This window comes from Staurois parvus, unplaced genomic scaffold (genome assembly GCF_062004578.1).
Source record: "Staurois parvus isolate SC_StPar_1 unplaced genomic scaffold, SC_StPar_1.0 ptg000217l, whole genome shotgun sequence".
In the NCBI taxonomy this organism is placed as follows: domain Eukaryota; kingdom Metazoa; phylum Chordata; class Amphibia; order Anura; family Ranidae; genus Staurois; species Staurois parvus.
In genome coordinates, this window is record NW_028318013.1 from 7,128,888 (window position 1) to 7,156,180 (window position 27,293).

General features: G+C 41.3%; 1 protein-coding gene across 1 annotated transcript in view; it reads right to left on the reverse strand.

Annotated features, from left to right (window-relative positions):
• LOC149460924 (BOS complex subunit NOMO3-like) overlaps positions 1–27,293 on the reverse strand; it is a 131,551-nt gene that overhangs the window by 32,265 nt on the left and 71,993 nt on the right. Inside the window, exons 18-23 of the mRNA XM_089679076.1 lie at positions 24,510–24,605; positions 22,852–23,061; positions 21,053–21,135; positions 18,306–18,465; positions 14,279–14,405; positions 4,184–4,297 (exon numbers count right to left, since the gene is read on the reverse strand). Coding sequence (XP_089535202.1) covers positions 4,184–4,297; positions 14,279–14,405; positions 18,306–18,465; positions 21,053–21,135; positions 22,852–23,061; positions 24,510–24,605 — 790 coding nt within the window. The remainder of the gene's footprint in view (positions 1–4,183; positions 4,298–14,278; positions 14,406–18,305; positions 18,466–21,052; positions 21,136–22,851; positions 23,062–24,509; positions 24,606–27,293) is intronic.

Genomic DNA, 27,293 nt, shown 5'->3' on the forward strand with positions numbered 1-27,293 from the left:
TTTGTGAAAATATAAACTGCCTACAGGAGGTAAAAAATTTAAATGTGACTTTATTTGATAAAATAAATGCTAGAAGACAGCTCTCTTTTTTTAGCAGAAGAGAATTTATATATAAATTGTATGTGTACACTGTCTGCAGTGCACATGAAGTGCAGTGTACAACCTGGCTTATTCCTAGACCTAGAATGCAGTTGATGCCCGGTTATGATGCAACTCTAAAATTACATATGCAGGAGCTAAAGCAAAAGCAGCCCCAAAATGGACGAATGTAAGGAACATGGAAGACACTGAGGTGTTGGCAGTGCCAGCAGATGGAAGGCAGGGATAGCTTTGATCTGTGAGGTAAATATAGTTCCACTTTAAGAAGGTAGTCAATCAGTGTGTCAAAAACAGTATACAGTTGCAAGAAAAAGTATGTGAACCCCTTGGGATTACATGGAGTTTTGCATGAATTGGGCATAAAATGTGCTCTGAACGTCATCTAAGTCACAATAGAAGAACACAGTCTGCTGAACATAATACTACACAAACATTAGATGTCGCCATGGTTTAATTGCACATAACATGTAAACATTCACAGTGCAGGGAGGAAAAAGTATGTGAACCTTTGGACTTAACTGGTTGACCCTCTTTTGGCAGCAATAACCTCAACCAAACGTTTCCTGTAATTGCAGATCAGACCTGCACAATGATCTGGAGGAATTTTGGACCACTCCTCTTCACAAAACTGTTTCAGTGTAGCAATATTCTTGGGATGTCTGGTGTGAATCGCTCTCTTAAGGTCATGCCACAGCATTTCAATTGGGTTGAGGTCAGGACTCTGACCGGGCCACTCCAGAAGGCGTATTCTGTGCTGTTTCAGCCATTGTTTTGTTGAATTACTTGTATGCTTTGGGTCATTGCCCTGTTGCATCACCCATCCTCTGCGGAGCTTCAGTTGGCGGACAGATGGTCGTACGTTTTCCTGCAAAATGTCTTGATAAACTCTGGAATTCATTTTCCCATCAATGACAACAATCCGTTCAGGCCCTGAGGAAGCAAAGCAGCCCCAAACCATAATGCTCCCTCCGCCATGTTTTACAGTGGGGATGAGGTTTTGATGTTGGTGTGCTGTGCTTTTTTTTCTCCACACAGTGTTATGTGTTCTTCCGAAACAACTCAATCTTGGTTTCATCTGTCCACAGTATATTTTGCCAGTAGTGCTGTGGAACATCCAGGTGCTCTTTTGCAAACTTCAAACGTGCTGCAATATTCTTTTTGGACAGCAATGGCTTCCTCCGTGGTGCCCTCCCATGTACTCCATTCTTGTTTAATGTTTTCCTTACTGTAGATGTGTCAACAAAAATGTTAGCATGTGCCAGAGATTTCTGTAGGTCTTTAGCTGACACTCTGGGATTCTTCTTTACCTCATACAGCATTCTGCGCTGTGCTCTTGCAGTCATATTTACAGGACGACCACGCCTAGGGAGAGTAGCAACAATGCTAAACTTCCTCCATTTGAAGACAGTCTGTCTTACCGTGGACACATGAACATCAAGGCTTTTGGAGATACTTTTGTAACCCTTTCCAGTTTCATGCAAGTCAACAATTCTTGATTGTAGGTCTTCTGAGAGCTCTTTTCTGGGAGGCATGGTTCACATCTGACAGTGCTTCATGAAACCAGTAAACCCAAAACAGGTGTGTTTTTTAAGGGCAGGACAGCTGTCAGCAACACATCCAATATCATCACACTGATTGAAGTCAAGGTTGGCTCACTCCTGGCTCCAATTAGCTCTGGGAGAAGTCATTAAGCTAGGGCCTCATACTTTTTCCTCCCTGCACTGTGAAAGTTTGAAAGTTTACATGTTATGTGCAATTAAACCATGGCAACACCTAATGTTTGTGTAGTATTATGTTCAGCAGACTGTGTTCTTCTATTGTTGTGACTTAGATGACATTCAGAGCACATTTTATGCCCAATTCATGCAAAACTCCACGTAATCCCAAGGGGTTCACATACTTTTTCTTGCAACTGTATGTACCTGTGAGAAACATATAGCCACACTTCCTTAGTCTTGCTGCAGTTCTGCTTTCCAGGATCCTAAGGCATAAATGCTGGTTAGCAGACCTGACTTCTAAAATGTCAATGTCAACTTTCTCTTTCCAGCTCTGTGCTTGATGGCAATCAAGAACATATAGGAAGAGAAAGATAATGGTTAACCACTAGCCTACAGGGCACTTATACCCCCTTCCTGCCCAGGCCAATTTCCAGCTTTCAGTGCTGTTGCACTTTGAATGACAATTGTGTGGTCATGCAACACTGTACCCATATGAACTTTTTATAATTTTTGTGACAGATAGAGCTTTATTTTGGTGGTATTTAATCACCTCTGGGTTTTTTATTTTTTCTTAAACCAAAAACCACTGAAAATTTTGAAAAAAAACCCCATTTTTTCTTAGTTTTTGTTATAAAATTTTGCAAATAAGTGATTTTTCTCCTTCACTGATGTGCGCGAATAAGGCTGCACTGATGGGCACTGATAGGCTGCACTGATGGACACGGACAGGTGGCACTGATGAGGAGGCACTGATGGGCATTGAAAGGCAGCACTCATATGGCACTGATGCACACTAATAGGCGGTACTGACTGGCACTGATAGGCGGCACTGACTGGCACTGATGGGTGACACTGCAAGGCAGCTCAGATGGACACTGATATGTGGCATTGATGTGGCACTGATGGGCACTGGCAGGTGGCATGGATGAGCACTGAGAGCTGGCACTGATGTACACTGACAGGTGGCGCTGCTGGGGCTACACAGATCATGAGGGCACACTGATCATCAGTGCCCTGAAGATTAGTGTAGATGTCCCCTCCGAGGAATGCCGATTACCGGCTCTCCTCACGAGCTATCAGCGTGACAGCTTGTGGGGAGAGAAATGCCGATAACCGGCATTTCCCTGTTTACATGTGATCAGCTGTGATTGGACACAGCTGATCACAAGACCAAGCCAACATTTTTGTCTCTTTCCGTGGACAGTGCACCGCCGATCGCCGCATGCTCCGGGAGCCGCGCATGCGTGGTTAGAATGGAAGGACGTCATATGACGTCCTCCCAGAACGAGAGAACCACCTTGCGTCCGTCATATTACTATATGGCGGGCGGGAGGTGGTTAAAGAACAGTTCCATCCAAAAGGGGAAGTTCCACTTTAATGCTTTGTCCCCCGCTCCCCATTAAGGATTGGCACTTTTGGGAAGCGGGTACCCGAATTTGGCATGTAACCGCTCCCACGTCACAGGTCCCAGAAGACTAAAGAGCCATTCACAAAGCGTAGCACAGTGGGCACCCAGCTGTGAAGCCGCAAGTTGTCACAATCGTGTGCCCACGCTAAAGATGCCGGCGCCAGGCAGAGAAGACAGCTGGTGAAACCAGCGGTGGTGAGGACACCGCTGGACCGAGGGATAGGTAAGTGGCTGTATTTTAAAAGTCAGCAGCTACAGTTTTTGTAGCGGCTTTTTTTTGTCAGCTGGAACTCTGCTTTAAAACACAAGTTAACCAGCATGTCACTCCTGCTACAGAACAATTCTTGTGCCTCTAGGGAGGCAACCTTTTTGCTTTATTAGCCCATGTGTTATTTTTATTCTTTAGAGCGTCTTTGTACCGCAGTCTTTTAAGAATGTCTGTTACACTCATGAATGTCTAGGTGAACAGCCCCCCACAGCACCTCTACAAAACACCTACTTCACACTACTGTGCATTGTTGTGCCCTCGCTCTTATGCACCAGAGCACCAATGGTCACTTTAGTGCACTAACAGTCCAAGTATATGAATGGGCTGCATTAACACAACACATTAACATGCAACATAGGACGTTACTGCTAGAGCAGCGTAGGGTTTCCAAATGGCTAGGGGAGGTGAATTCCAAATAGAATTACATTCATTTCTATTGTTTTTATTCCCAACTGTACTTACCACACAAGGTGTCTCTTGGTGTATAGCTAGCATTTGTATGCATTACTGGCATACATCTTTTGTATGTAGGTGAGGTAGACATTTTAACATTCTATCTGGCTGGAAAATACAGCAACCAGGCAGTCAAATGTATGTACTACACTGTGTTTGGTTATTTGTCTTTTTAAGAGTGAAAATATACTTTAATTCCAAGTGCAGCAGTGATAGAGACAAAAGTAGAACATTTACCAGATTTGAAAATGTCAGCATCCCATTTTCTTGGGTTAGCAGGTTTGAACGGAACATACCACCACTGAGAGATAAAAGGACCCCAGCCAAAGGCTGCTCATCTTCCGAGAGGATCTGCTCAGAAAGAATGGAGGAAAACATTATTTCTTTTAAATAAGCACATGGGGCCTCATTTCAGATTATTATTATACCCCCAAAGGAGCCACTTGTTTGTTGCCCCATTTTCCCCTCACTTCGTCCCGCAGCCAGGCACAGTGTATTTCTTCAGCCAAACACACACATACTAAAGTGAATACTCCAAAATCAGAACTATTCACACTGAGGACATCTATCTGATTTCTTCGTTGAACACATATGAAATCCTGCCTGTCAGTAGAGAGCAGACTTCCCCTTGTCACATATAGTAGCAAGTAGTTTAGGAGTGAGCAAATTCCCTTTAGCAGTAGTATTAGTTACAGGGCTGCGCTCCTCAAGTATAAGCCAGTTACGATAGACTGTGACAGCCCAAAAGTTAATGCAGCAAAGCAAAGTCATTTACAGTAGCAACACTTGGACAATCTATTGGGAACACTAGCCAGTGTTCCCTTTTTCCAAACCCACGCTGACTATCAAACATCAGGGGAGGTAGCAAGCACACAATTCCTCAATGTCAGTACTCACAAGGCCCAAGGATAGAATGGTTGCCTCCTTCCAATCTTCCAAGTGAAACCCTCCAGTGATACTACAGAGCCACGGCAGACAACTCCCCTCAGTCAGCTTCCTGCAGAACCAGGGTCACTCTCTCTAACTTCAGGCTCTCAGGTGGACCCACGAGGCCACATGGCAACAAGTGCCAGGCGAGGCAGCCTGCCTCCAGCCTGGCTGGTACAATCCACTCCCAGGAAAAGACACTGAACTCATGTGCTCTCAAAATATAAATACCACTCCCAGCATGCAATGGGACTGCCTTCCCCTGCAATTGGCCAGGGATGCATCCATATTCATGCTGTTCCTTTGCCTAGCCCCTACCCATGTTCTTGAAGGCTCTCATAGCTTCCTGAAGGTGGGCAGAGCTCAGACAAACTACAACAGCACCAGAGCAGTATGAGCAGACCTAACTAATCAATCACAGCACTCTGTTAAGCAGAATACCACACTGAATTTACCTGACAGCCTCTCTGGTAAGCAGAGAAACACAGCTATGCTTAACCTAACTATACACATCCTAGCACCTGACTAGGAAGGTGCTACAGATATTACATCCCAAGTTTCAAAATAGTTGGGGTACTATGTAAAATCTACAAACAAAATGAGTGCATACAAGTCTAAATCTCAAACTTGTATTTTATTCACAACAGAAAATAGAAAACTCAACACTCCATTTGTAACTGAACTACAGTTCATACCATTCACAATCACCCAGAGACTGCCAACAAGGTACAATAGGGACATTGCAGATTTGAAAAACATTTGAACAGTCACCAAATGTTATATACAGTGGATATAAAAAAGAATCACCCCCTTTAAATATTCACATTTTGTTGCTTTGAAGCCTGAAATGAAGACAAACACAGTTTTTGTTCTATCCAGCTGCATTTACTCAGTACAACTTATATACTGAATATATTAACATGTCAGGAAGGAAAAAATTAAAAAAAAATTCCAAAACAGAATCCTGGAGTTGGAAAAAGGATCACCCCCTCCTAAAAAAGACTTGTAAACTCAAATCAGGTGTAGCTAATCACCATCACAATGGCACACAAAGCCATTTGACTTGCAACTGTGATCAGCTGTGGTCATTTTGATTAGCTCAGCATGAAAACAGCCTTTTTATGTCTAGGTCTGTTGATGTAGTGTCCTTGTCAGAGATTTGTCACTTGCAGGATGCAATTTAGAGCACAGATGAAGGATTGACAAAGTTTGTTCCCATCCATCTTCAGCAGTGTGTGTATTTTATATATATATATATATATATATATATATATATATATATATATATATATATATATATATATATATATATATATATATATATATATATATATATATATATATATATATCACTTTTTTAATCAGAGTATAGCATCAACTCAATTGAACTCCTGGGATATTGATCCGGTCAGTTAAGTAGCAGAGGGGGTTGTTAATCAGTTTCATCTGCTTTGGTGCTAATGAAATTAACAACAGATGCACTAGAAGGGCAACAATAAGACGACCCCCAAAACAGGAATGGTTTTACAGGTGGAGGCCACTGACTTTTTCCCTACTCATTGTTTCTGACTGTTTTTCACTAGTTTTGCATTTGGATAGGGTCAGTGTCACTACTGGTAGCATGAGGCGATACCTAGACCCTACAGAGGGTGCACAGGCAGTCTAACTCCTCCAGGATGGCACATCAATATGTGCCATTGCCAGAAGGTTTGCGGTGACTCCCAGAACAGTTTCAAGAGCATGGAGGAGATTCCAGGAGACAGGAAGTTACTGTAGGAGAGCTGGACAGGGCCGTAGAAGGTACTTAACCCATCAGCAGAACCGCTATCTGCTCCTTTGTGCAAGGAGGAACAGGATAAGCACTGCCAGACCCTACAAAATGACCTCCACCAGTGCACTGGTGTGAATGTCTCTGATCAAATAATCAGAAACAGACTTCATGAGGGTAGCCTGATGTCCTCTAGTGGGACCTGTGCTTAATGCCCAGCACCATAGAGCTTGAATGGCATTTGCCATTGAACACCAGAAGTGGCAGGTCCGCCACTGGTGCCCTGTGCTTTTCATAGATGAGAGCAGGTTCACCGTGAGCATATATGACAGACGTGAAAGGGTCTGGAGAAGCTGTGGAGAACGTTATGCTGCCTATAAAATTGTTCAGCATGACCGTTTTGGTAGTGGATCAGTGATGGTCTGGGGAGGCATATCCATGGAGGGACACACAGTTCTCTACAGGCTAGACAATGGCACCCTGACTGCCAATAAGTATCAGGATGAAATCCTTGGACCAATTATCAGACCCTACGCTGGTGCAGTGGGTCCTGGGTTCCTCCTGGTGCACGACACCATGTGGCAAGAGCATGCAGGCAGTTCCTGAAGGATGAAGGAACTGATATTACCGAATGGCCCCCAAGCTCACCTGACTGAAATCCAATAGAAGACCTCTTGGATATCATGTTTCAGTCCATCCAACGCCGCCAGGTTGCACCTCAGACTGTCCAGGAGCTCAGTGATGCCCTGGTCCAGATCTGGGAGGAAATACCCGAGGATACCATCCATCCTCTAATTAGGAGCAGGCCCGACATTGTCAGGCATGCATACAAGCATGTGGGGGCCATACAGACTACCAAGTACCATTTGGAGATGCTCCAATTAAATTTTAGCAAAACGGACTAGCCTGCTGCATCATTATTTCACTTTGATTTTCAGGGTGTATTTGAATTCAGTGCTCTGTAGGTTGATCATTTTCAGCAAATGATGGGGCACCCTTATGTTCCTAATACATTACCAAGTCCACACCAGTATAGATATGCAGCATGATATTTTTTCCCCATTAAGGTCTGATGTGTTTTCAAAGTGTTCCTTTAATTTGTTTGAGCAGTGTGTGTGTTTGTGTGTATATATATATATATACACACACACACACACACACACACACGTACATACATACAGTCAGGTCCATAAATATTGGGACATCGACACAATTCTAACATTTTTGACTCTATACACCACCACAATGAATTTGTACTGAAACGAACAAGATGTGCTTTAACTGCAGACTGTCAGCTTTAATTTGAGGGTATTTACATCCAAATCAGGTGAACGGTGTAGGAATTACAACAGTTTGCATATGTGCCTCCCACTTAAGGGACCAAAAGTAATGGGATAATTGGCTTCTCAGCTGTTCCATGGCCAGGTGTGTGTTATTCCCTCATTATTCCAGTTACAATGAGCAGATAAAAGGTCCAGAGTTCATTTCAAGTGTTCTATTTGCATTTGGAATCTGTTGCTGTCAAGTCTCAAGATGAGATCCAAAGAGCTGTCACTATCAGTGAAGCAAGCCATCATTAGGCTGAAAAAACAAACCCATCAGAGAGATAGCAAAAACATTAGGCGTGTCCAAAACAACTGTTTGAAACATTCTTAAAAAGAAGGAACACACCTGTGAGCTCAGCAACACCAAAAGACCCGGAAGATCACGGAAAACAACTGTGGTGGATGACCGAAGAATTCTTTCCCTGGTGAAGAAAACACCATTCACAACAGTTGGCCAGATCAAGAACACTCTCCAGGAGGTAGGTGTATCTGTGTCAAAGTCAACAATCAAGAGAAGACTTCACCAGAGTGAATACAGAGGGTTCACCACAAGATGTAAGCCATTGGTGAGCCTCAAAAACAGGAAGGCCAGATTAGAGTTTGCCAATTGACATCTAAACAAGCCTTCACAGTTCTGGAACAACATCCTATGGACAGATGAGACCAACATCAACTTGTACCAGAGTGATGGGAAGAGAAGAGTATGGAGAAGGAAAGGAACTGCTCATGATCCTAAGCAAACCACCTCATCAGTGAAGCATGGTGGTGGTAGTGTCATGGCGTGGGCATGTATGGCTGCCAATGGAACTGGTTCTCTTGTATTTATTGATGATGTGACTGCTGACAACAGCAGCAGGATGAATTCTGAAGTGTTTCGGGCAATATTATCTGCTCATATTCAGCCAAATGCTTCAGAACTCATTGGACGCCGCTTCACAGTGCAGATGGACAATGACCCAAAGCAACCAAAGAGTTTTTTAAGGGAAAGAAGTGGAATGTTATGCAATGGCCAAGTCAATCACCTGACCTGAATCCGATTGAGCATGCATTTCACTTGCTGAAGACAAAACTGAAGGGAAAATGCCCCAAGAACAAGCAGGAACTGAAGACAGTTCCAGCAGAGGCCTGGCAGAGCATCACCAGGGATGAAACCCAGGGTCTGGTGATGTCTATGCGTTCCAGACTTCAGGCTGTAATTGACTGCAATGGATTTGCAACCAAGTATTAAAAAGTGAAAGTTTGATTTATGATTTTTATTCTGTCCCATTACTTTTGGTCCCTTAAGAAGTGGGAGGCACATATGCAAACTGTTGTAATTCCTACACCGTTCACCTGATTTGGATGTAAATACCCTCAAATTAAAGCTGACAGTCGGCAGTTAACACACACATCTTGTTTGTTTCATTTCAAATCCATTGTGGTGGTGTATAGAGCCAAAAATGTTAGAATTGTGTCGATGTCCCAATATTTATGGACCTGACTATATGTATGTATATATACACACACACACACACACATATATACACACACAGGTGCACAAACCTTTTGAACACACACATATACACACAGACACACATACACAAACACTATGACAAAAGACATCTGGAATATGACTGCTTTTGGCAACCTTTTTTTAAACAGTTCGGATATATTTTACCGTTTGACTGTAAAGAATGTATAATATAAATTCTAGCAATCAAAGGGTTAAAACAACCTTACATCTCACAAAACAGCCGGTTTTACAAATCTGTTTTAGAAATTGCTTAGCTGGCACTGCTCTTTACAAAGAGTACAAAGAGGATGATCAAAGGCACAGGGGGTGAGATCCAGTGTCACTCCAACTCTAAGAAATAGATTTCACAGCAAGTACAAAAATTCTGGGAATTTAAGGAATGGGAAGGTTGTGGTCTTTAGAGCAAGATTTCAAGTGTCAAGATCTGACCCTTATTATATAACTGTATAGTCCTCCTGAGCTCAGAATGTAAAACTCTAAATAAAGCTGCTAACACCCTACCACATACCACAATGGACAAGAATAAGATAATATAATGTGGTGCTGCGCTCACACATAAAACATCACAGAAAGAACATATAAATACAAAATTGCATAAAAATGAAATCTACATGAATATATACCAGAACCCCCCAAAATATAATACCTAGGGTGTACTTATATGTGACTATAAATCACAAAATTGATAAAAAAAAAAAAACACATGAAATCCTAAATCATAAATACCAATGAACCCAAAAAATAGTAGTAGGAATAAACTCCACACTCCTGTGCTAAATTGCACAAAAACATGGGTTGTGACAAATATGTGCAAAACTGATATAATCAGAAAGACGTGAAATAATAAACCATATAAATCAGTGAAACCAAAAAAATTGGTGATAAATAGAATCCCCCTACTGTTGTGCTGAATAGCACAAATAAATAAGTGATGTGAGAATATACCCACTGGTATATAAGTGCAAACCTGGTATAATCCAAAAATCTACCAAAAAAAAGACTCAAAGTGCCCATAAGTGAATAATGTGAATAAGGTGATTATAAGTGAAAAACCACAATTTTACCGCAAATGAATATTATACATAAATCAACACAAACCAACTGATGTATGACTAAAGAAAAAATATGAACCATATAATAGTGATCCCAAATGGGGATAAGGAGAAATATAGTGACTAAGTGACACCATTATATACTGTACAGTGGGGCAAAAAAGTATTTAGTCAGCCACCAATTGTGCAAGTTCTCCCACTTAAAAAGATGAGAGAGGCCTGTAATTGGCATCATAGGTAGACCTCGACTATGAGAGACAAAATGAGAATTAAAATCCAGACAATCACATTGGCTGATTTGGAAAGAATTTATTTGCAAATTATGGTGGAAAATAAGTATTTGGTCACCTACAAACAAGCAAGATTTCTGGCTCTCACAGACCTGTACCTTCTTTAACCATTTGACGCCCGGCCAATAGCCGTATGGCGTCCGTAAAAATGCACTAGCTTTCCGGGAGGCCGCCATATGGCGTACTCCCGCACATGCGCAATTTGCGCACTTGCAGAGCCGTGCAGCGGCGCAATATGTCACCGGCCGTGTACCTTGGACACAGCCGATGACAGATCTGAGTATCGGCCCTGTTGCCGGTACCATGTGACCTGCTGTGACCAATCACAGCAGGTCACATGACATTTGTATACAATGAATGGCTTCATTCATGCCATCCATTGTATACTAGTGTCTAGCTGTGAATGGTCACAGCTAATCACATGCACATGTCATGTGATTAGCTGTGGCCAAATCACAGCTAAGCACAAAAAAAATAAATAAAAATCCTGAATGAATCGATGTCATTCAGGTAAATGCTTGCTTATAGCAAAGTAATTCTTTGCTATAAGCAAATTGTGTAAAAAAAAAAAAGGAATACTGATCACTTCCCCAAAGTAGTACAATGTTACTATGGTAACATTGTACTACTTTGGACATAGTGAAATATGAAAAAAAAAAAATCTTAAAAAAAGAAAAAAATGTAATAAACAATTTAAAATAAAAAAATAAAAAAATATATATATTTTTTTTTTTTCACACTGTCACCAGTCAGTGTGCCTGATCACCGCCATGCCAGTTATATGATGACGCTGTACTGCACTGGTGACAGTATGTAAAAAAAAAAAGAAAAAAGTGAAAATAATTTTTTTTATTTTTTCATTTTCCGAAAAATTCTGAAAAAAAAAATACAACTTCAAAAAACTCGCCATGCCTCTTATGAAGTACGTCGGACTGTCTACTTTGCAAAAAGGGGTCATTTGGGGGATATCTGTACTATTCTGACATTCTTGGACCTCAAGAAATTAGATTGGCTGTCAGTACTTCAGGATTGATCAATATTCAGATATATACCATAGTTTGTGAACTCTATAACTTTCCTACAAACTAAAAAATACATCCTAATTTGGGTTATTTTCACCAAAGACATGTAGTAGAATACATCTTGGCCTAAATTTATGAAGAACAATTATTTATTTGCAAACTTTTATAACAGAAACAAAAGAAAAACTGTTTTTTTTTTCAAAATTTTCAGTCTTTTTTTGTTAATTTAGCAAAAAATAAAAATCCCCGTGGTGATTAAATACCACCAAAAGAAAGCTCTAGTTGTGTGAAGAAAATGACAAAATTTTAGTTTGGGTACAATGTTGTATGACCGTGCAATTGTCATTCAAAGTGTGAGAGCGCTGAAACCTGAAAAATGGCCTGGGCAGGAAGGGGGTAAAATGCCCGGTATTGAATTGGTTAAGAGGCTCCTCTGTCCTGCACGCATTACCTGTATCAATGGCACCTGTTTGAACTTGTTATCAGTATAAAAGACACCTGTCCACAACCTAAAACAGTCACACTCCAAACTCCACTATGGTGAAGACCAAAGAGCTGTCGAAGGACACCAGAAACAAAATTGTAGACCTGCACCAGGCTGGGAAGACTGAATCTGCAATAGGCAAGCAGCTTGGTGTGAACAAATCAACTGTGGGAGCAATAATTAGAAAATGGAAGACATACAAGACCACTGATAATCTCCCAAGATCTGGGGCTCCACACAAGATCTCACCCCCATGATCACAAGAACGGTGAGCAAAAATCCCAGGACCACACGGGGGGACCTAGTGAATGACCTGCAAAGAGCTGGGACCAACATAACAAAGGCTACCATCAGTAACACACTACGCCGCCAGGGACTCAGATCCTGCAGTACCAGACGTGTCCCCCTGCTTAAGCCAGTACATGTCCGGGCCCGTCTGAAGTTTGCTAGAGAGCATTTGGATGATCCAGAAGAGGACTGGGAGCATGTCATATGGTCAGATGAAACCAAAATAGAACTGTTTGATTGAAACACAACATGTCGTATTTGGAGGAGAGAGAATTCTGAGTTGCATCCAAAGAACACTATACCTACTGTGAAGCATGGGGGTGGCAACATCATGCTTTGGGGCTGTTTCTCCGCAAAGGAACCAGGACGACTGATCCATGTATAGGACAGAATGAATGGGGCCATGTATTGTGAGATTTTGAGTGCAAACCTCCTTCCATCAGCAAGGGCATTGAAGATTAAATGTGGCTGGGTCTTCCAACATGACAATGATCCCAAACATACCGCCCGGGGAATGAAGGAGTGGCTTCGTAAGAAGCATTTCAAGGTCCTGGAGTGGCCTAGCCAGTTTCTAGATCTCAACCCCATAGAAAACATTTGGAGGGAGTTGAAAGTCCGTGTTGCCCAGTGACAGCCCTAAAACATCACTGCTCTAGAGGAGATCTGCATGGAGGAATGGGCCAACATACCAGCAACAGTGTGTGCCAACCTTGAGAAGACTTACAGGAAACGTTTGACCTCTGTCATTGCCAACAAAGGATATATAACAAAGTATTGAGATGAACTTTTGATATTGACCAAATACTTATTTTCCACAATAATTTGCAAGTAAATTCTTTCCAAATCAGCCAATGTGATTGTCTGGATTTTTTTTCTCATTTTGTCTCTCATAGTTGCGGTCTACCTATGATGCCAATTACAGGCCTCTCTCATCTTTTTAAGTGGGAGAACTTTCACAATTGGTGGCTGACTAAATACTTTTTTGCCCCACTGTATATGGTGAAAAAAGAATATAGGCTGCACCACCTATAAATATGAAGGAGAAAAAAATACTAATAATACGTGACCCCAATAGCGGGGATAGGAAAGTGGCGTGCACGTGAATCCGTGACACAATCAACATAGTGAGAAAAAATATAGGCTGCACCGCCTATAAAAAAAAGAAATATGTGACCCCAATTTCGGAGATAGAAAAAGTGGCGTACACGTGAATCCGTGACACAATCAATACATCAAAAACCTCCAAAAGTAGATATAAATAATCAATTTATAAAGTGTATCTAACTCCAAAAAGAATTTAGCTCAAAAAAGTCCAAAACCACCTAAATGTATGTATATGCAGGGCTAGATATCGGGAGTCCAACACTAGGTGAAATGCCCCTTCACCTCCATGAAGCGAACCCACAGGGTCAAAACGCCTTTTAGAATACCACACTGATTGGGAACCTGGACCCCCACCTGCAGGTATAGAGTCCAACATAGAAGAAATATAGTTTTGGAAATCAAGGCAAAAATGTGCATTTTTAACAGGCATGTGAAAAAAGGAAAATTGTCCCAGCAGCAAAAGGGTTAAATGCAATACAGTGCAATATAAATCAACAAACTTTCTAAAAAAAACATCCTATAAAATTCCATGATAGTAAGCTGATCCGCAATTACATACCTCAAAAGTGACTCCTGCAAGTGCAAATGCATTGAAGTCCCCAATTGTTCCATCACCAGCAGTCAAAACGAAACCTTCCTTTTGAGCAGAAATGGTATACTCCAAATCACTGTGTAATGGCCCTACACTGTGCACAGAGCATACACTTCAGTAGTTATATTAATACAAAATGACATAGTATTAGTTTACAATGAAAAGGACCTGAACTGGGTATTTCATATTTACCAGCTTTATTGATCCAACAATTATGTTTACTTTTCTATATCCCACCAGGGTCTTAGGCCATGGTTGGCAAGCAACACCTCTACAGAGTTCTCTAATCTTTTAGTATGGACAGTTACACTTGTAAATGTCAACGTAATCTTAAAAAAAAAACAAAACACTGAAAATGTGCAAACTGAGACCTAAATAAAGGAAATTAGCTAGTCCCCTGAATTACGAGTGGGCTCTCTGCAGCTGATAGTTTACCCATTACTGACCCGTTACCCATTACACTGACTCTGCAGAAGGTGGCTATCTTGGTAGAAACATGGCTTGGCTTCCTCCAGTCAGAGCTGCCCCTCCGATGACAAGTAGGAGAGGTTCAGAAAACACAGATCCACATAATGAAGCAGAAGCAAGAAGATCCTTAACTGCAATCCTTATCTCAGGTACAGCCCCCTCCACAGTAAAGAGAAAAGTGAGTAGGATAGTAATGATACCTAATCTCACTCCAAATCTTGTGAGACTTGCAATCACATGTACAGTGCCTTAGATATCACAATGCAGATACAGAACTACAGTACAGTGGGGGAAATTATTATTTCATCCCCTGAAGATTTTGTAAGTTTGCCCACTTACAAATGAAGGTTCTATACATCCAGAAAAAAAACAATACAAATGTTTTAAATTGAGCTGCAGTTCAGTGAGTAAAATAAGTATTTGATCCCCTACCAACCAACAATAATTCTAGCTCCCAGGGATTGGCTATGTGTTCATGTGGAATTTAAGAAGGTGCTCCTAACTACGAATCATTATGTGTATAAAAAGACACCTGCCCACAGAATCTCTTTCTTCCATTCAAACCTCACTCACCATCATGGGAAAGACCAAAGAGCTGTCAAAGTATGTAAGGGACAAGACTGTAGAACTGCATAAGGCTGGAATGGGCTACAAGACCATCAGCAAAAAGCTTGGTGAGGAGACAACTGTTCGAGATTATTTTCAAATGGAGGAAATACAAAATAACAATCAATCACCCTCGGTCTGGAGCTCCATGCAAGCTTTTGCCTCATGGGGTAAGGGTGATCATGACAAAAGTGAGGGATCAGCCCAGAACTACACAGGAGGAGCTTGTAAATGATCTGAAGGCAGTCGGGACCACAGTCACCAAACAAACCATTGGTAACACAGTACGCCGCAATGGTTTGAAATCCTGAAGCACCCTCAAGGTCCCCCTCCTCAAGAAGGCACATGTACAGGCCTATCTGATGTTTGCCAATGAACATCTAAATGATTCAGAGAAGGATTGGGAGAAAGTGCTGTGGTCAGAGGAGAACAAAATTGAGCTATTTGGCAATAACTCAACTAGCTGTGTTTGGAGGAAGAAAAATACTGACTACGACCCCAAGAACACCATCCCTACAGTTAAGCATGGAGGTGGAAACATTATGCTTTGGGGCTGTTTCTCTGCTAAAGTTACAGGCCGACTTTGCAGCATTGAGGGGAGAATGGATGGGGCCGTGTATTGTAAAATCTTGGATGAGAACCTTCTTCTCTCAACCATGGGTTGTGGATGGGTCTTTCAGCATGACAATGACCCAAAACATACCGCTAAGGCAAAGAGTGGCTGAAGAAGAAGCACATTAAGGTCATGGAGTGGCCTAGCCAGTCTCTAGACCTTAATCCTATAGACAATTTATGGAGGGAGCTGAAACTTTGAATTGCCAAGCAACAGCCAAGAAACCTTAAGGATTTAGAGAAGATCTGTAAAGAAGAGTGGACCAAAATCCCTGCTGAGATGTGTGCAAACCTGGTAACCAACTACAAGAAACCTCTTACCCCTGTGCTTGCCAATAAGGGTTTCTCCACAAAGTACTGAACTGCAACTCAATTTATAACATTTGTATCAAGTGTTTTTTCTGGATTTATGGTTGATATTGTGTCTTTTTCATTTAAAATACACCTATGATAAAAAAATTATAGAATCTTCATTTCTTTGTAAGTGGCCAAACGTACAAAATCTGCAGGGGATCAATTAATTATTTTCCCCACTGTGCTAAGGCACAAGAAGAGAATTTATATTAATAAAGTGAAAAATCCAGGAGAAAAATGTTGCAACCCAGCAGTGATAAAATGTAGCAAAGATGATGTTCAATGTTCAACAGAGAAATAAAGAATCACCCACACCAGATTAGGAAAACCCACTTAAAGTATAGTCCAACAGTACTTTTGGATGATCTGCCTCTCATATGCGTAAATTCCCCCATCCATTAAGATTGCATCTCAGAAAATTAAAAACATAAGGAGGCTCTCATTGCTTAAAATAATCTAAAAACTTTATTCGAATAATAAAAAACAGCAGCCCACTTACAAAGAAACTCACACAACAAACAATATTCATTCAGCTCTACCACTGACATTAGCAGTCATGTAGAGTCCATATATAAGAGTGAGGTGATGTCAACAGAACAACCTTCCCTTGATGTACTTCATCAACAAAAGATTTGCTCAGAAGTAGGATGTTTGTCATCCTGGTCACTGTGATACACAACACTCCAATGGAGGGTCCAGGAGCATTGCCATCAACAAAGAAGGGAACACACTAGAAATGCTTCACCAAAAAAAAAAAAAGGACTAAGACTGTGCCACACTTGAGTCACAAGACAGTAGTATCACCTTACACCTTATAACAGGAGCCTAGTGGTTAATGCGGACCTATACTGCATCTGAGAACACCATTTAATTAATTGTTAATATATATGAAAAAAAACTCCTCCCACCTATGTATCCATGCTTTATTTTCCCAAGAAATCACTTTTAAAAACACCCCCCTAGCATTTCTGGCCATGGCCATCTTGAGAAAGGGCAAATGGTTCAAAGCATTTAGTTCCTGGAATCCATCTGCCCTTGGCTCAGACTGCAGGCATGAGGTTGTGCTTAACTGAGAAAGCCCCTCCTCCCTTCCCAAAAGACTCCTTGGTTGTATGACATAATTTGCCTGGAAACCAGGAAGTAACTGAAAAAATAATCAGTAATGGGTAAAAGAAAAGTTAAACAAGTAAACATGATATATTTTCCTATCTGTTTACTAATGCTAGCAGCACAAAGATTAAAAAAATAGTCAATGTTGAAGTTCCGTTTTAAAAAACCCGAATGGACTGTATGGTAACTGAAAGATACCTAATCTAACCCTCAAAAGAATAGGCCAGTCAGCGTCAAATGGTGACCCTAGGTGTAGATGAACCTTGTACATTCCAATCCACTCTGTGTTAACTGCTGAATACAGGCCGTAGAGAGAGAGAGCACAACCCACATCTCCCAGATCTCTCTCTTCCTCTTCCTGGCTGTCTCCTCTTTGCTGCTGTCTGTACTCCTGTTGGCAACCCAGTATGCTGTACAGGAATCTGACCTGTCCTAAGCAACTGATATCATCGGTTAGTAGGACACGGTCATGCAGAAACATAGCATTCTGGGTTGGTGACAGCAGTACAGATAGCAGCAGAAGGGAGGAGAGAGCCGGAAGGAAGTGCGTCTCTGTGCTCTCCCTCCTGTCTGTACACAGGAGTTAACACAGAGCATCTCAGATTGGACTGGACAGTTTTTAGTTCTTTTGCCGAGGCACACCTGAGTCCTCACAGCGCCCTGGTTGAGAAACGCTTGTTTTAGTGTTAGAACCCATATCAGGTTATTTTACTGTCCGTGTTCCTTTCTAGGAAGACAAATATCCAATGATGACACAATAAAAAGCTAATGGGTTTACATTTTGATAGCCTTGTAACATGGATTCAAACATCTAAGAACAGATATGAAAAATGGTAATACTAACCTGTATGAACCTTTGTCATCAGTAAAAACGGTGATAAGTGGTGATGCTGCCCCTTTCTCACTAATCACAATCTCAACACCCTCCAACTCTGGGTGTATCTGACCTTCAAGAAACAATCCAGCTTTGCCAAGAATTTCTATTAGCTTTCCTGGACAGCTTTCTGAAATGCAGCAAGAAAAAAAATATAATTTTTCAAAGTAAACTGCATCAAGCCAAAGTTTAAGAGACTTATTTAAGCAAAAAACTAAATTGGGGCATAAACAACAAAAGGTGGTTTTCTGAATTTTATGGCATTTAGCATTTATTATTGATAGAGCACACAAATAATTGAGTGACTTTGACCTAAGGTATATTTATTACATCTCTGCAATACATGAGCATCCCCATGTTTTTTCTCCAAAAACTGCTGCAGGTACAGAAAAATACCTATAAAATCTGCATCAATAAAATCTGTTTTTTTGGGGGGTTTTTTTGACCAGGCATACTCTTCAAAGCCTAACTCCGGGTTTCTTAGGACTTTAAATAATTCATCTGAACAAAGCTGGTCCAAACTATTACCTTCTCTAACAGTTGTGCCCACTGGGAGTACTGTATAAACTGTATCAGTTACATACAGTGCTGTGTTTGGGCAGTGGGACAGGGACTTCCCGAACTAAGCACTGCTCAGCTATTCACAGGAAGCACTGTATTTCATAAATGTATTTAAAGCGTCCTATGATAGGCCGAGGTGGAGATTGTGACATCTTCAATCAATTTCACTGCCTCAGCCAATCAGATGAAACTCTAAATACATTTATGAAATACAAGGCTTCTTGTGATTGGCTGAGCAGCACTCAGCCTGACAGAATTTTGTTCCGGGAGCAGAACAGGAGGTCCCTATACCACTGATGGAACACAGCACCATATACTGCATGTAGCTGATGCTACATACAGTTTATACACCACTACCAGCGGGCGCAGCGGGTAGTGAAGCATGACCCAAACTAGCTATATATTGTTACAAGAAACCTGGAGTTAGGCTTTAAGTAAGGAATGAGATTTCAGAAGTCAAAGTCATATGCTGATTTAGATCAGGACGTAGAAAGGGCAGGATGTGTCCCATGGAGCACTTCCTAGAATGGAACTTCAAAGCCCCCATAAAGCAAAATAGGCTTTCCAGGTACGATTGCAGGCTTTCAAAAAGTTTACGTTTCAGTAAGTCACAAGAGACCTGGAGTTAGGCTTGAACAGTTGTTATATAATATACAGTGCTCAGTATAAATGAGTACACCCCTTTTGAAAAGTAAGATTTTAATATCTCAATGAACACAAGAACAAATTTTCAAAATTTTGACAAAACTGAGTTTTATAGAGCATTTGTTTAGCTCATTACATAAAAGTAAGGTTAATAATATAAATAGATTACAAAAGCTTCAGTTTTACTCAAATTAGTTGATGCAAAAATGAATACACCCCACAGTAAAAGCCTTTGGAACAGATAGCTTCAAAAGTGTATGGTGTTGTAAACACATTTATCTCGGTCTCTTCACTCCAGAGTACAGAGTCCCAGTAGTCTTCTTCCTTTTCAGCATGGGCCCTGGCAAATTTTAGGTGGGCTTTTTTATGCATGGGCTTTAGAAGAGGCTTTCTTCATGGACACCCATCCATTCCTCTGCAGTGTATGCCGCAATGTGTCACGGGAAGCAATCACTCCAGTTGGGTTACTTCTTTAGCTAACTGCAGTGAACTTGCATGGCGATTTTCTTGAAGCCTTCTCATCAGAAGATGCTCCTGTCGAGCTGCTAATTTCTGTTGAAGGCCTGGTCTCTGAGATGGCTGCCGTTCCATTTTTGCTACAGTATTCTGACTGATGAGTAAAGCTTTGCTGATCTTCGTGTAGCTTTCACCTTTCTTGTGTTAAGAAATTATTTTCTTTATCAGGCCTTGTGACATGTCTCTTCCATGTGGTGCCATTGATGACAGCATGAAACGGGAAGGGGTTTTCCTTGTTAAGTATCGTCCTTTTATAATCAACGGTCTGCTGGACACCTGTTTAATGAATAATTTGACCTGCCTGCAGTTGAATTCTTGTCAATTAGGATTTTGTGGTCTAAAATTTGTCTTTGTTCCTAAGACTATTCATTTTTACAACATGGTCTTGAATGAATTTGTTAGCAAAAATACTTTGTGTGCAAATTAACAAATCTTGTTAGCAATCAAAGGCCCACCTTTGTGGGAGTATTTGGTAATATAGTGTCCTATAGAAAATGCTGATTCTGAAACGAAAGTAAAGGTTTACTGGCAAAGGTGCTGGGGTGTACTCATTTATGCTGAGCACTGTATATACATTTGTAATACTATTTCTAGCCCAACCTGTTTGTACACAACTCTAAAACAGTAGAAAATAACTTTTGCACAAAATAACCAGAGCAACTGAAATAAAATAACTGTCAGGTTGTGGAAATGAAAAGAAAGTTTCACTAAAATGACATGGGCTGGGGGAGATGAGCTTCGAGTAAATGTGACTTTCATTTTGAATTCCAGCTAGAGGCATTCCAAGATTTTCCTGTTCTACATATTTATGCATCTGTGTGTTTAGGATTTTGAAAAGATTCCTATTGGGTTGATGCTCAATGCATTTTTTATTAGCCATAGGAGATCTATCTGTTCCCTATTGTTGAATTAACAGAGTGTGGCATGGAGATAGTGGTATCTTTTACCGGCCACAAACATCATCACTAAAAGTTGCTAATTAGAAATGTAATTACCTCCACTAACAACAGCCTCCACAGAAGGTGGGTAGAACAAAAGTTCTTTAGATGATGGTGTAACTGTAATCTTCTCACCAGATCTAAAAATTAAAAGCATTTCAATAAGAGCTAAAGTTAATAACACAGAAAATGATAAAACAAAGTCAGTAACTCTACATTTAAAGGATAACCCACCAAACTGTTCCTAATTCCTGTTACATACAGCTATAAAGTAGAGTGTGATGATTAATTACCAAAGTACAATATCATAACATGACATATATGCAAAAAGAAGATTACCGCTCTGATCAGCAGAGCTAATATAACAGATCTGTGCCCACACTAGATCTATTTATTTTCACCTTATTCAATTAATCGTAACATACTTAATGTATGCCTGTTAACCAAGCATACCATGACTAGCTCCATGAACTCTATCATACAACTACCTTGATCAGTCATATGCCCATCACAACAGTTTTCTGCCCCAAGCAACCACTATACAAAATAAGGCAGTATTAAACAACCGTACAGCCACTAGTAGACTTTTTTTTAGCCAACTAAATATACGAAAAAACTTTTCTGACAATAACACCTACACTTGTGACCTGCCATGTGTTGTGTAAAAATGCCTCTATAGGGACACTCACAACCTTTGCTACTGTGGAGAGGAAGGGGTTAAGCCTTCTGTGCCCGACACTAGGCTGCTGCACCCAAGTAGGCATTCAGGAGTCACTGTGCTGTACTATGGTGGGAGCCTTGGATCACTGCTGGTGTGATAAGTGAAGAATTAAGTACTGTAGACTGCCTCACCCAGGTCAGTCATCCAGGGATCACAATGATTTATTATGGAGGGAACCTTGGTGTGCAGTACAGAAAAGTTTCATCACATAAGGACACTAGCAAAAAACTGGGGGCAGCTGTGAGGGGAGGGGATTGTATAGGGGTTATCCCTGCAGCTTTAAATTTCTTCCAGACACCTAAATGCTGCTGTGTATAATCCATGGTTTAAAGACTAAAAAGATTCCCTGTTCTGTTCTGTAGAGAAGCTTAATGTATTACATTCCTTACTCTCTCAAAAATTAAAAAGTTTGGGTTTTGGATATATAAATTTAAGATAAATAGTGCCAGACAACCAAGGATAACTTTAAGTTCTGGTTATTAAATTCTGAGATCAAGCAAAATAGCACTACAAACATCTATCCTTATCATTTACAACACCAAAAGTATATCATCATACACAGTTCTTAAAGTGGTTGTAAACCTCAGACATTAAATATGAAACAAAGCATATCCCTCTATAGTGTGTACTTATCTCAATTAAGAGCAGTAAGTGTCATTTGTCTGCGGCTTCATTCCTCTGCTACGAGGCATGAATCACTTCTGACAAGATTTCCTGACACCAACAGAAAAAAAGGTGACAGGAGAGAGATCTCCAGCAAACAGCCTGTGACTGACAGCCCAGCTCTGTTCCTATGTGCTGTGTGAAGGGAATGTGTCCCTTTCACTAATCAGTTCTCAGAGTTTCCCTCACTGAGCTCTGCAGTGTGTAATTTCTGCTTTCCAGCCCCTGTTTTCTGAAAGCCCAGACAATCTGTATAAATTTTGGACTTTGCAATGCTGTAGAGAAGAGAATACTGCAGATAGACAGGTACAACTTATGTAAGAGTTTTGGGGTTTTTTTTTAATCTCTGTGTATCACCTGAGGCCAGTCACTTCACTGGGTATATGTATAGGTTTACAACCACTTTAACCCTCCAAAAGACTTTCATGCCTTCCACTGTAGACTGCATCACAACCATAAAAGCACATCCTACCTTGCCCAGTAGGAAAATTCATATGAAAATGGCCCCTGAAGCTCTTCCACCACTTCCTGGACAGGTGGCTGAATGTCAGTGTCTTCTGTACTAGCTTTTTCTCTCTCCAGCCTCCGAGCTTCAATCTCAGCTAGCTGCTGCTCTCTACGTGTCTCTTCGATAGACTTTAATGGCCCCAATACAAGAGCTGGTTCACTGTCTATGGAAGACCTGCATTGGAATAAAAAACAGTGTGGTCGAAGAAATAACTGAAAAAGAACTTGACCTTGGCCTACAGTGTTTTGCCAAAAAACATCTGTTTTTAAGTGTTACTAAACCCAGGGCCCTGCATTCACTATAACTAGTCTCTCCTAGTACACAGAACATGGAAATACAATTATTTTAGTAAATATAAACTGCAAAATACCTTTTCTCAGCAGTAAGACCAGTCTTGTGACTTCTATCATTGCTCAGCAGAGCACTGGCTAAAGCTTGTAGGAGGAGTTTTCATTCTCCTCTCACTGCCCTATGGGATTGCATACCCCTGACCCTCTGTCTGGACAGTGCTGATTGGCCCTGTGATGATCACATGCACCCTCCCAAGAAAAATAAAAAAAAACTCTCCAGCAGTACATGCCAAACTGAGCATTTACAGAGTGTCCCCAAGGCTCTGTTTGATCAGGAGATGAAATGGGGAATGTGGAAGAAGGGGAAGATCAAACATCCTTTTTACACAATGCAGAGGATTAACCCCTTAAGTTCCACAGTGAGTATAACCATCATGATTTACTGCATATACACTGATTTTACTGTTGTGGGTTTAGTAACACTAAGTTGAAGGGCATAAGGTTTGTGGGTTTTGAAATAAAAGTAAATTTACCCTCCAAGTACTGAGAAAAGCTATACCTTCTCAAACCTCATCATGTTTGGCATTGAAAACATATGAACGGGGTCAGTGTTCCCACTCCAAAATTATTTTTTTATCTGTATTAAAAAGTGGTTCTAAAGGCTCAATGTCTTTTTAACTTCATGCATTCTATGCATGAAGGTAAAAAAACCTTCTGTGTGCAGCAGCCCCCAAATACGTATCTGAACCCCCTCTCCATCAAGAGATGTTCATGAGAGCCTCAGCTCTCCAGGGACTCTCACTCCTGATTGGCTGAGGTAGCAGCGGAAGCCACTGGCCAATCAGGAGAGGGAGGAGGTGGGGCCGAGCTGCGGCTCTGTGTGTGAATGGATACGCAGAGCAATGGCTCAAGAGCATGCCTGCTTGGGTGCTCTTGTAGCAAGTTGCTTGCTCTGGGGACACTGAGCAGGAGGGAGGGGCCAGGAGCACAGGCGGGAGACACGAGAAGCGGAGGATCCGGGCTGCTTTGTGCAAAACCACTGCACAGAGCAGGCAAGCATAACCATGGTAGTTATTTGAAAAACAAAAAAAGACTTTAATATTACTTTAAACATTAGAAGGACTAGGAGTCTGGAGCAAAAATGCATTCAATAACACAGTTAAAGTTCATCTTAATACATATGCCAGATTTCAATATTTTACGCTCTGGAGATGTGTCAGTTCTGCACTACACTTTGCATTACAAATAACTAGTATAACACAATGGATTCAGTTAATGAGATACCCTCATTCTGCGAAGAAACTCAAGTATGCCGCAAAGCTCTAAACATACTTAATAGTGATGGTGACATCCATTAGTTTATCAGCTGTTATGGCCCCAAGGACATGATGTCGCACTGCAGTCAGAGTGAGGATACTGGGTGAAGATCTGGTAATTAAAAAATACACATTAGTTCAATACAGAATGTTTTGAACATGAAGATACATTTTTTTTTTATTTACAACTGAGCGTTTTTTTTTTTTAACTAGAACAATAACATGTTCTGCTAACTTAAATTATACAAGTATCTATTCTACTTTACATTTAGTAGAAGGTCTAGTTAAGTGATTTGAGATTTGGGTAATGATTCAGGGAGAGGCCATTTCAAAAACCCTTTTGTCTGTGGGAGTTTTTGACCACACATGGATTCTTCAAGGTAACATGGCTAATGGACTATTCCTGGACTATATCCTGGGACAGTCCAACAATGTTTGAGAGAACAGTTAACTAAATATAATCTTTTTTTTAAGATTGCTATAATTGTTTTCTTCTTTTTGTTCTGTTTTACTTTGGAGAAAAACCTGAAGCTCTTTGTTTAGTGTAGCATTTATCATTAAATGTTTGGAGTCAGGGTATGTTTTTTTCTCCCCTTTATTCTTTGATATTTTGTTTGTAAATTTGAAAATGTGAGTTCCCATCTTTGATTAAATGTTTGATTGGGTTCTCTATACAGGGTTATTTGTCTCCCTTTACAAGACCTGTGTTCTTCAAAGGAAAAATAAAAAATGTTTAAAGGGAGTACAAAAATCCTATTTTCCTATCCATTGCACACAGGCATTCTTTAGACTGTAGGGATTTCCAAAGACAGTCCAAATGGGGGGGGGGGGGTGAGCAAAATTGTAGCAAAACAGACCCCAGAAAAACAACAGAAAACTGGAGACTGCTTACAGCTCAAGAGCCTCCTGAAGGACCCAACACCTCAAACTGGCATTTTGCCTGGTTGAACTGCGAAAAAAGGTGGCAGCGTCACAAACTGGGAAACATTTTTGATTTCAAGCAGAGCAAAAAGCATTTTCAAATGTAGCAGAATATATTTTGCTAGGAATGGGGAGAACCCAATTCTCAACATCTTAATTTTGGATGATCGTCTACCCAAGTCACCTACAGCTGGTGGACTGAGAAGACTTATGTGTTCCATCTGGGAATACAAAAGTGCAACAGCCTTACTGGAAGAAGCAGTGGCTGAGAGATAGATTTGCATCACCCGAAAAACATCCAGACAATGGAGGGAAATTTTCTCAATTAGACTGAGGGACAAGAGAACAATCTCCTGTCTCCTGGTTCAGATGAAATGCAGAAATGAGTCTTAACATCAAAACCAGAAAGGATTTTTGCAGGATAAAGTGCCATTTTAAAAACTTGCTGGGTAATGGCTACAAACAATACTACCTTGTGGGTGAAAATAGAGATAGGAATGTCTCTATTGAGTTTAAAAGAACAGTTCACTTAAAATAAATAAATAATTAATTAATAATAAATGCACATTGCAGGTGCAAGCAAAAGCATTGCACCCATGATCAGCAGATTGCAGGTGCCATGCAGGACTCGTACACACTGTCATTGTGAGCGGTCTGCCCATACACCGTAGGAAGGAAGGTAGGAAGGGAGGGAGGGAGGAGTGGGAGGGAGGGAGGAAGGGAGGGAGGAAGGGAGGGAGGAAGGGAGGAGTGGGTGGAAGGAAGGGAGGGAAGGAGGAGTGGGTGGAAGGAAGGAAAGAACGCAGGGAGGGAGGAGTGGGTGGAAGGAAGGAAGGAAAGAACGCAGGGAGGGAGGAGTGGGTGGAAGGAAGGAAGGAAAGAACGCAGGGAGGGAGGAGTGGGTGGAAGGAAGGAAGGGAGGGAGGGGTGGAAGGAATTGACGTTGAACTTACATCACTCAGTCAGAAGCATCAGGGCTGTTGGCTGCTCTGTGTTCAGTTTCTCGCCCACAAATCGACTGAAGCTGCACGGACTGGAGTGTGGGCGGGCACAGGGGGGAGACAGAGCAGATGCAGCCTCTCTCTCCCCTCCTCTCCTATTGGTGTGGAGAATGGAGGGAGGGGCTGGGCAGTGAGAAAAACACAGCGGTGGTGGGAGGGCCAGAAAGAAAGCTTAACAGTCAGGTATGTTCTGTGCAGCGGTGGGGGCAGTGACCAGCAGTGACCTCCTGTATGGCTTTCAATGAAGCTGCATGGTCACTGCCCCCACCGCCACCCCTCCAACACACTGCTATTCCCAGCACTGCTCGCTGCCCCCACCTTATTTCCACTTGCGGGCGAGTGGATCAAGGGTTGGTTGGTAACTCTCCTCTGGGGATGGGGGTCAGACCCCCCTGACCCCCCCCCCCCGAGGTATTTCCCATAAAGGAAGCCATACAAAGAGAACTGAAATGTTTTCCTACAAGTACATTGTACAGCAGGAACATATCAGGAATATGAAATGTTGGGTTTACAATTCTTTAAATATGGATACATTCATCTGGGATGTATAAACAAACTTTATAGATCACTTTTTGCTGCGTTCATTTGTGTCTGTGTTTACATGCATTCAGAGTATCTAATCTACCCCTGGACTCAAAAGTTTTTATATTTTCTTTAAATGTAAGTAACCTGCAGTGTTTGAGAAGTGTTGGGGCACATGAGGTGAGCAAGGGGGCCTACAGAAAAAAGGGTGATAGTGAAGGGATATTGGAGAATGAAGGGGTAAAAGTGCAGTGATGAGAGCCAGAGTAGGTTAGGTAAGAATGTAATGTAGGCTATACTCCACTACACTGAAGAGAGGACAGTGAGAAGAATACAAGGGGGAAGTTGTTTGTTAA